The sequence below is a fragment of the Cyprinodon variegatus genome, unplaced genomic scaffold (genome assembly GCF_000732505.1).
Source record: "Cyprinodon variegatus isolate N-32 unplaced genomic scaffold, C_variegatus-1.0 Scaffold61, whole genome shotgun sequence".
In the NCBI taxonomy this organism is placed as follows: domain Eukaryota; kingdom Metazoa; phylum Chordata; class Actinopteri; order Cyprinodontiformes; family Cyprinodontidae; genus Cyprinodon; species Cyprinodon variegatus.
In genome coordinates, this window is record NW_015150514.1 from 46,681 (window position 1) to 57,113 (window position 10,433).

Below are 10,433 nucleotides of genomic sequence, written 5' to 3' on the forward strand. Positions count from 1 at the left end.
TCAAAATCTGCTATCGCATCAATATATTCAGGAAAGGAAGTGCAGCCTTGCTTGCACAACAGTTTCAGTTGAACTGTGACAACCGCTCAAACAACATATCCTCGGCATGGACAAGATGACCCCTTCAGAGGCACCTGAGAAAGTGGACACTGGATTGACAGTGGCGTGTGTTTTCCTGGGTCTTTCCTTTCTGGTCGGAGTACCAGGGAATCTGCTGGTCATCTGGACTATCCTGAAACATGTCAAGCAGCGCTTTCACTCTGTGGTACTCATCCTGCACCTAGCTGTGGCAGACATCATGGTCCTCATCACCCTGCCGGTGTGGATCTACTCCCTGGTGAACACCTTTGTGTTTGGATTGGTGATCTGCAAGGTCTTGATGTGTGTTATCACTGTCTGTATGTATAGCAGCATCTTCTTCATCACCCTTATGAGCATGGAGCGCTATTTAGCCATCTGTCATCCCTTTCTGATGATGCGCTGGAGGACTGAAAAGACTATGAATATATGTATTGCATTTTTGTGGCTTTTTGCACTTCTCCTTGGATTGCCTGATGTTTTAACCCAGACCTTTTACGACGGTGACAACAATGAGCAGTGCTTTCACATGGAATTTAAAAGCAACACTACAGAAATCATCCTCCTATGCCTGAAGACTGTACTAGGCTTTGTGTTGCCTTTCATCACGCTTAGCATCTGTTACTGTCATGTTACTGTGAAGCTCAAGAAAATGAATTTCAAGTCAAAACAGAAATCCAAAGTACTAATTCACACCATAGTGCTTGTTTTCTTCTTGTGCTGGTTGCCTTACCACGTCATTAATATAATTGATGTTGTATGCCTTTTAAGGTCTGACCAAGAGTCCGAATGTGTCCCAGAAAGTTTAGTCTTTAGCTCTGGAGCCCTGGTTTTTATCAGTAACTCAGTGAATCCTGTATTATACGCCTTCTTCGCCAGGAAATTCAGAGGCAGTCTTGGAGAGTCTCGTCTGGTTAAGCTGTTTCAGGAACTTGCATCAAACTCACACAGACTCAGGGAGCTCGCAGTTCAAAAGCAAAGGAACCAGGAGTCAGCAGAGAAAGGGGTAATGTCTACCTCTCTGCATTAAGAAATGAGGAAAAAATACTGACATTTTGGAAGAGCTGGGCTAAAAGACATGACTGTCTCCTTTAAAACCAAATTTGAACTGAGATGTTTGAAATCAGTAATTCTCTTTACTTCCACATGGCTGTGCTCTTGCTTTAATACAGAATCAACCAAACTCACCACTAATGTTGAAAATGCTGGCAAGAACTTGAGGTTGTTGCTTAATTTGGTAAATGTCCAAAGTTAACACCATTTTCTGTTACATGTATTTTCTTATATACTAGTATAAGACCTTTTAAAGATTTGTATAACTTTTGTAGCATATTGAGAGATATGTCTCCAATTTTGAAAATAGAAAATGTCTTTAATGTATCTTTTTTTATTCTGTTTTTCCAATGTGGTTCTTATTTCAATCAAAAAGTGTCTATTTTTTGCCTTTCACAATGTGCACTTTACACAAAGTAGGACTTCATACAATAAAAGGTTTTAACAAGCGCAGTGAATAAAACATCATCAAAAACCATCAACCATGAATCCTAGTTGTGTAGTTGTGTGTGAAGACATCAAATGAAGCACAAAAGTTAAGCTGATCAGCTGCTAATGGAAAACACAGTTGACAGCATTTAACATCATTCTGAAGATGCTGCAAGAGTTTTTTTTTTTAGTTTAATAATAACTTAATAACTTTAACTTAATGGATCTCATATTGGAGAAATGTACCTCTGCATCTTGCTCAGGGACCCAGACTGCAAGCACCACTAGGCCGCCACTCCCCTGGACAGAATGCATTATAAAACAAATTTTTTATGCTTTTGGATTTAAGCAAGTCAGTGAAAGCCATCATCTGTAAATACTCAAAGTAGCTATGAAATAGGGGTGACCCTTCAAAGGGCATTTTGTTCCAAGAAAAAGAGCATCATAGAGGTAAACAGTGTAATAGTGTGGTTATTTGAGGTTGCTTTAATTTATTTTAGATTAACCTGCACCACCATTGCTGAGTGACTGAAAAAACATCTGAAAGTTTTAAAAGGCCTTTCTAAAGTACGTATGAAAACCAGATTTTGAATTGCTCTGGAAATAATTCTGACCTTTCTGTTTCTAATAATGAGCCAAATTTGGTCCAGATTGATGTGACCAGCAGTGAAGAATAACTGAATGCACCACATAGAGGGGAGCAACAATGACTTTTTTATGACAAGCTAAGTTTTCTATTGTTTTTTTCTCTTAAAAGACATTAATAACTAAACTTTGAAAATTGATGCTTTGTATTTAGTCTTAATCTGCTTTTAAAATGTCTGTAATGATCTGATAAATCTGTATGACAACTAAGTAAAAGAGCAAATATTTTATATCTGAAATATTTTATGCTAGTACTATATATCTAAAGTGAGTTTCACTGAATTTCCTGAAAAACCTTGTCAGTAGCTTTAAGACTTTTGTCTTTATTCCATTCATTTAGGTTAAGCTAAAAAATTTTTTAGAAAGCATTGAGCAATTTCTTTTAAAAGTGTGATTTCATGTAAATTCTTTATCTTTAAAGCTCATTTATGGCCAGAAGCAAAGAATGAACAGAAGATGCATGTCTAAAAAAAAGCCATGTCAGGAAACCTTGTTCCTTTGCAGTCTTTAAATAAAAGGGAAGTGAAAACTTAGCTTTTTTTCCCCAACCAGACACCACAGTCAGCACATATACGCTGGGAGGATGAACGACTCACATCAACATATTTTGTTTTCGGAAGAAATGGCCCCAGAGGAATTCGATGGTGGAATAGTGGTGGCGTGTTTGATCCTGGGTCTGTCCTTTTTGGTTGGCGCTCCGGGCAATTTGCTTGTGATCTGGACCATCCTGAGGCATGTGAAGCAGCGCTCGCACACGGTGGTTCTCATCTTGCACCTAGCTGCTGCAGATTTAGTGGTCCTCATTACCCTCCCTCTCTGGATCTACTCCCTGGCTAAGTCCTGGGTCTTTGGACTGACATGCTGCAAAGCCATGGTGTTTATGATCACTGCCTGCATGTACAGCAGCGTTTTCCTCATCACGCTCATGAGTGTGGAACGTTTCGTCGCTGTACGTTATCCATTTACTTCTGCAGTTTGGAAAAGGAAAAAAGCGCTGAATAAAGTCCTGCTTGCTCTTTGGTTGGCTGCGTTCCTTTTCAGCATACCCATCATTCCTACTCAGATTCTTGAGGAGCACGAAGGTACGGCACACTGCCTGTATCGTGAGTATACTTCTGACACTCAGGAGCTAGTGTGTCTGCTGCTGGAGACGGTGGTGGGCTACCTGCTGCCATTCACAATCCTCCTGGTCTGTTATGGGTGCTTGTGCAGCCGCATCACTCAGATGACCTTTAGGTCCAAACGAAAGTCCACTGTCCTGATTGCAAGCGTGGTAGTTGGATTTGCCATTTGTTGGACACCACATCAAATAGGAAACATCATCTCCATCATCATCCTGGCCATTGAAGGCTCATCCATGAAAACAGCAGAGAACCTGGAAAGTGTTCGACAAACCATGACTTTCATAGCAGGAGCCATGGTCTTCATCAGCAGCAGCATTAATCCTGTCCTCTACATGTTTGCGGCCCGCTCCTTCAGGGAGTCGCTGCGTGATACTGGCATCCAGAAGCTCTTCCGCCACATCTCCAGCACCTCCCCGGGTGAGGGGACCAGAGAGGTGTCCTTTGTATCCAGGAGACAAAGCAATCAGACCACAAGCTCTCAGTGTGAGACTAAATCAAAAGATCAAATGGATATGTATTGAAATTGAGATGTCCTCTCACACTGAAAAGTGTTATATATGTCTGTGTGTTGCTGTTTGTAATGCACTATTTTACTGAAAGAAATCTGTTCTAAATGAAACCTCAACTGCTTCAGAACAAAACTGATATATATGATGTCTGCTATCTCTTATCATGTGCATTTTACATTTTTTTCTGTTAATTTATTTATGAATCTTTATGTATCATATACTCTTTATCCCTTGTAAAATGCTTTTTACTATTATGAGCGTTACATTTATGTTAGTCAAAACAATTTTTAATAAAGCCTTGTTTTTCAAATGAGGTGTTTGTAATTGTTTCATTTCATGTTACTGGAAAAAGAAAAAAAAACTGCTACTTAACTTCTGAGAAACAACATTGACTAAAAGTGGTACTTTTGTTTGTTAATCCTGTGGTTGCCATTGATACAAAATAACTTCATGTTTGAACTGCACTGAAATGAGTAAGGTCGGTAACTGCAACCTATCAGTGTAAGCATCTTGTGTCACAATGGGAATTGCTCACTTTATGCTTTAGCTTTTATTTGTTAAAAAAAATATAATAAAATTTCCTCTCTCACAGCTAGGTTTTCCACTTCTCATGTTATGCACTCTTCCTCTCCTACATGTCTTCAGGAAGATGACTTGATAAAAATGTGATCAGTGGACTATTTTAATATCTGTTACCTTCTGATAGCATGATTCAGGATATATTCGAAGATATCTAATTGATTGCTCTTGTTTCATGTTAAATTGCTTTCATGAGTGATTTTCTTTTTAAACTTATGACAAAAAAGCAAATATTTGGCCATGTATCCCACAACACAGTCATGCTTTCAACTTCCCCACACTGAAAGATTGCCAAATGAAAAGTGCATGTTTCCTTTGTTGACATGCAAAAAAGAGGAATTGTGTCCTATAGTTGGTCTGTATTTTATAACCCAGAAAATGAACCTCGGACAGCGAAAAATGCGCTTTGAACAAAATCGTTTTAGGTATTTAAAATTACTTGTTTACCTGACAAAGTACTTTGGTCTATTTGTTGTCATGAATACAAAAAACAGTCTGTTTCTCTGTAGTCCGTTCCTCTTTTTCACAATAAATGAATAGACCTGTAGATGGCAGCAGTAACTCTTGAGGACATACAAGTGTTTAACATTTCCTTTTTGAGTTGCCCTTATATTTGGCTAAGTTATAAATTAAAAGTTATCATTTTAACAAATTTCTGACAAACAATATGCTCCTTTTGGAACATTATTTAAAACAATTTCACTCCTTCTGTGCAGGTTTACCAGAGACAGTAAAACTGTGTGTCAAAATGTCTTTGATTGCAATAAATCTTGAATCCAGTAAATATAGAAAAAAATCCCTTTTCAATTTTGAAAAAGCTTAACCTTGAAATCTCTGAATGGATTGAAACCTCTTTATGAAGCCCCTCTTTAACTCTATACACCCCTAAAAGTTCATTGAAACCTATGGAACAAGCATTCCTAGTTCTTCTCAGGTTCAGGTTACAATAAAGATGTTTTCTTTTTTTATTTATCCAGCAGGAAAATAGAAAAAGTATATCTAAGCTCTATTAAAATACCCTGCACAGTAGGGCAGGATCCTGCAGAATTAGCTACAATAAAGGATTTGACTAAAATAAAAGTGTTAATACATTATTTATCTACCAGAAATTCATTCAAACTCCACCCCTATCATTACACACAGCCAAACCCTCCTTGTTGTAATCAACCATTGGATACAATCACTCCACTGTGAAGTCAAGAGCTTTAACCAGTAAAATATATATTTCCCTTCCAGTGTCCGACTTTATCAATGTGCCACTTCATCAATGCCTATTAAAATTTCTCATAGGTTTTCTTAATTCTAATGAATTGAAGGCTAAATACACTGATCCAATTACAATCACTGATTATTGGTGATTTTTGACTCTGACAGCGGAAAAACACAGCAAGGCAAGGGGTGTGACCAAAGTGAGATCACACAACAACAAAGATGCCAACAGAGACATGCTAGGAATTTTCTTGTTAAATACGGAAGCAACATGTACTGTAAACATAGTCTGAAATCTAAATAGTTATGTAGTTACTAGATATGTTCCAAAATGCTTCTTTATGCGGTTACCTTTGAACCCTTTAAAGAATTCTGCTTTATGTATCTATACAGAATTTATAGGTATATATAATAATCAAACATTATAACATTAATTTTTTTTGGTTCCTTTCATAGCTGGGGCAGAATGTATAAAAAGGAATTTATACTTATTATTTCTGTTAAATGCACTGATCAAAGAAAATACTATAATTGTCTATACTTCTTTCCCTTTTTTGACAAATAATCTTGCTCACTTTGTGACTCCATGAAGGTAAATGTCATCTAACATGGGCTTCAAGCTGGAAAGCTTCCCTTTTTCTCCGTCTGGTAATCAGACTGGTTCAGCTAGAAATAGCGAGTCATCACACTTAGAAGGAGACACAAGAAATCACCTCTGAGACTAGGGATTAAAATGAGTGAAGGGAAAAAAAACTGAGAAAATGTGAGAAGAGAAGGGAGTGTCAGCAGAAACACAACAAGACATTTTGGGCACAGGGCCAGAGGGGAGCCATAGAAAACTCCAGAAAGATAGAAAGGACCTGTAAGCTTGAGCCAATTATTTGTTTAGGGATTATGTTTAATGTTAATCTTCTACAAAAAAGGGATAAAACTTCCAAATACTCCAGAAACTCCAAATTTAGATATCTGAATGTTTTTTTCCATTTATGAAAGATTTTTTTTTTTTTTATTCACCTATTTTATTTAGGCAAGGAACGTTTCGGTACAAAGACAATTCAAAATCCTTTACCTGAATTACACTATGAAAACAGAAGAAACATAATTGCAAAATAAAGGTAATTAAAAATAAAGACATGATTTTAAAAAAAGCCATTGCAGACTACAAAAGATTTATTAAAGGAGATACAACCTGATATTGTGTGCAATCGTCTGATAGTGCCTTTAAATTCATGTTTAATCACTTTAAGAAGAAAAAAAATGTAGATCCAGTAGCAGCACCAGAGAAAACTGGGTTTGTGAGTGGATGAAGGGGTGGGGGTCATGAAGGTCCAATTAAATGTGTTGGTGCAAATATCAGTAATATATAGATATGAGTCGCATTTTCTAGTAGTATTAGTATTTACTAAACCTTAAACATGTAATAATTTTTAATGATTCGACAAAAAAAAAAAAAAAAACAGCTGAAACAACCCTGATGTTATATTATATTTCTACTCTTTTCAAGAGTGGAAAAAATTATATAGAACATCATCCTCAACCATTCTTAGAGGCTCATCTTATGTCCTGTGATTAGTATTAATAATTCAGTTATTAATATTGTTAATATATTATATTGGACATGTTGGACACATTTTGTTTTATAAAACTGTGTTCTTTATTTTGAACATAATGTTACATGTAACACATATTGTTTAGAAACAAAGGAGTTAATTTATTAATGGTTCATTAGTGATCAATTGCTTTGGTCAATTTCTTGATACAGCACTTTTAAACATATAGAACTGAAGACTTACTGGCCCCATTAGATGTTTTACATGTTTAAGAAGTTTATGAAACCAAAAATCAGTTTATGAAACCAAACTTTTTTAAATCTAAAGGATATTTTACTATGTTTAGCTGCTTTAAATGCTTTGGGTGTTTTTTTTAGCTCAGATAAATAACCATCTGCTCTCAGTTCTTCATGGTGATCCTACAGATTCTTGTTTAAGTAAACATCTATTACATTTCCTGCAGTGTGATATTAGTGAACAGCTGTAACTTAAAATCACCCAATTCTGGGTTGGGTCAGTATTCAGGTTTTACCTCAATTCTAGCATAGGTTATATTGCTTCCAGCAGTCCCTGTGCAGTTCTGAAAATGGCCTGGTACTCTGTGGGGGTAATGAATGAGGTAGGCTTACCGGCCCGGGTTGCAAGTCTGGCTCTAATTGAAAGTAAATTTTTTAGGCTGCTTTTTCTAACGAGTCATAGTCATATTATGGTGGTGCAGCTAAACAAAGTGGTTCACTTTGTTACACTTGCCTGCGGCTTGTTGATAGTGCTTCTTTTCCAGCCCAGCTTATATGCAGCCTGTAATAGGACCAATCAAATTCCACATAACAGTTTCAAGGGTTATCATTTTTCTACAAAATGTGAAGTACAGATCCAGCACCAGTTTGCCCAGCACCACACAGAGTTGGCAATAATGCTGTGATTTGATCTGACTTTGGATCAGATAAACAACCAACCAAACATGTCCATATTAAGGGGGCACTTAAGACCCAGCGCCAGTTCCATTTTTCACGCTCCTTATTTTTTCTCACGGGGTACGATTTAGAATTTGACTTGTGTGTATACACGTTCATTGGGATGTAGCTTTAGCAACATTAGCCATTTGTTGTGGGTTTTTTTACCAAGGCAAATTGGTGAAAGAGAAACTGGTATGATGAAACCAAGGGGGGCTAATGTTAGCACCCTTCCATTGATCAAAGAGAGGGACCGAAATCATGCAAAGCCCGTTTTGATCTTTCTGGTTTCAACAACATAGCAGCACAGAAAAAAAGCAAAGCAACTTCCATACTCTGGATCTTGTGGCAGGTTCTAACTGAAGCCTGAACCCAAATTATTATGTTTTAAGAAGAAAAAGTAGATTTTTAGACTGTGCAATGAATCTAAAATATATGAATGTTCAAGTTTTATCATGACATTATGGAAAATAATCAACTTTTTCACAATATGCTTATATTTTGAGAAAGACCTGTATTGGCTTTTAGGGACTATGTGACCTTCAAGATGTTACTCTTTGCTGCTGAGTTCTATCGGGGGTCCTAGCAGATGTTTTCACCTTTTTGAACCTTGTTTTATTTGTTGTTTTAACCATAAAGAGCACTTAACAGAGATGGTCCTTTGTAAATCAAGACATTAAGCATGACTGATAACAAACACGCTTGTCGCTCTTTAACTTTAAAAAAAAATATGTTGCAAAAATAAAAAAAAATCAACAGATGTATATAAGATCTAATAATAGATTTAGGGATTTCTCAAACTAATGCTTATATTTCTGAAATTGTCTGATATATCAGCCAAAAAACAAATATTATAATATATCGACCTGCATCTAAGGTCTCCGATATAAGGATGCTGACAGAAATACACCATTTCTATTTGCTTCTGTTTTAAGTTTATGTGGGTTGATAAGAAATGGGTCAGTTATTCTCATACATATTGTCATTGACTTATGCTCTCTGTTTGAGTAATATCTGTCTTTTTTTCATAATCCAACACTACAAAGTAATTCATAAAATTATGTATGATTTATCCTGATCTGTTAATACTCAAAGCTGCAATACCTGAAAAAAGGAAAAGTTTCATGGGGACAGCCCTAATTAGACTTGATGTGTTAGACTCTAAACAGTCCCGACGGCTTAAAGCACAGGTGCATTTTAATTCAATGCCAATATCATTGATAAATTCTACTATTTCAGTAATTGAAATACAAAGAAAACTTATATCTTTTAAAAAGTGGATAGACAAAGAACAATATATCTTAAACTTCTATGTTTTCATGGAATATTGTCAGTTTGACAATATGTCAAGAGTAGGATGACAAATACAAGACCAACTGATGCGGACAAAGCCATAATTAAAGCAGCCTGTGCTTTCAGAATTGCATTGGATCATGACCTCCATGACACACATAATTGATGCATTTTTTAAACATGGTAGCTGATCTTCAGCTACCACAGTATACAGATTAAATAGTACTACTTATACTTCAGCAGACTCAAGATGTTTTATCGTTATCTCCCTTTTATCTCCTCTTTCTTTCATCTTTTCTCCTTTCTTTTTGCGTCTCCTTTCCTGTTCTACTTACATTGCAGTGTCCATATAATCTGTAATACGTCCTGCATGAATTATAATAAAGCTATTTATATGCATAAATCAAGCAGAACAACATGGTGATAGCTGTACTGTTCCACTTGTGAAAGCAAAATCTGTTGGGCTCTCTTTATGGCATCAAGAAAATTATTCTTAATGCCACATTGCCAGACAGGACACTGTAAAAAAAATAATAAATTAAAAAAAAATAATAATAAACATGTTTTGAGTGCATGTACTATTGTTTAGTACATAGAGATAATTATACTAGGCTAGTATATTTGTAGGCTATTGTGAAATGATGATATACCTTTAATGAAAGAAAATACAAACAAAATATACGATTAAATGTTTCTAACTAAACATAGGCCTAAATAAACTTAGTTCTTAAATCGCTTCCAGATAATTTTTTTAATCGGGGGCGTATTTTGTATACTTTTGCTTAATGCAAATTGCCAACATATAAACTTTAACAGCATTCAAAGGGGACCTTATGGCGTAGTTTAGAGTATGTTCCTCATTTACCTGCACTTTGCCTTCTTTATCAGCGTTAAAACATCAGCAGGCTCCACGGATGAGCCTTTGTGCGAACATCCACTTCCTGAATTAGAATCAATTCAGCCAATGGCATTCCAGTATTCAGCCTTAGGTCCCGCCCTCACCTTTCCGAC

At 36.2% G+C, this 10,433-nt stretch overlaps 2 protein-coding genes across 2 annotated transcripts; both read left to right on the forward strand.

Moving 5' to 3' along the window:
• Positions 1 to 1,633, forward strand: LOC107082766 (leukotriene B4 receptor 1-like). The gene has a single exon (XM_015371604.1). It carries the CDS (start codon positions 107 to 109, stop codon positions 1,106 to 1,108), a length of 1,002 nt encoding a protein of 333 aa, XP_015227090.1. The 5' UTR covers positions 1 to 106; the 3' UTR covers positions 1,109 to 1,633.
• A 1,099-nt stretch (positions 1,634 to 2,732) lies between these two features.
• LOC107082763 (leukotriene B4 receptor 1-like) lies at positions 2,733 to 4,453 on the forward strand. The gene has a single exon (XM_015371599.1). It carries the CDS (start codon positions 2,789 to 2,791, stop codon positions 3,848 to 3,850), a length of 1,062 nt encoding a protein of 353 aa, XP_015227085.1. The 5' UTR covers positions 2,733 to 2,788; the 3' UTR covers positions 3,851 to 4,453.
• Positions 4,454 to 10,433: the final 5,980 nt, after the last annotated feature.

Bases quoted from the DNA above. Each gene is read 5' to 3' on its own strand.
- LOC107082766 (XM_015371604.1), top strand. From the start codon at position 107: ATGGACAAGATGACCCCTTCAGAGGCACCTGAGAAAGTGGACACTGGA.
- LOC107082763 (XM_015371599.1), top strand. From the start codon at position 2,789: ATGAACGACTCACATCAACATATTTTGTTTTCGGAAGAAATGGCCCCA.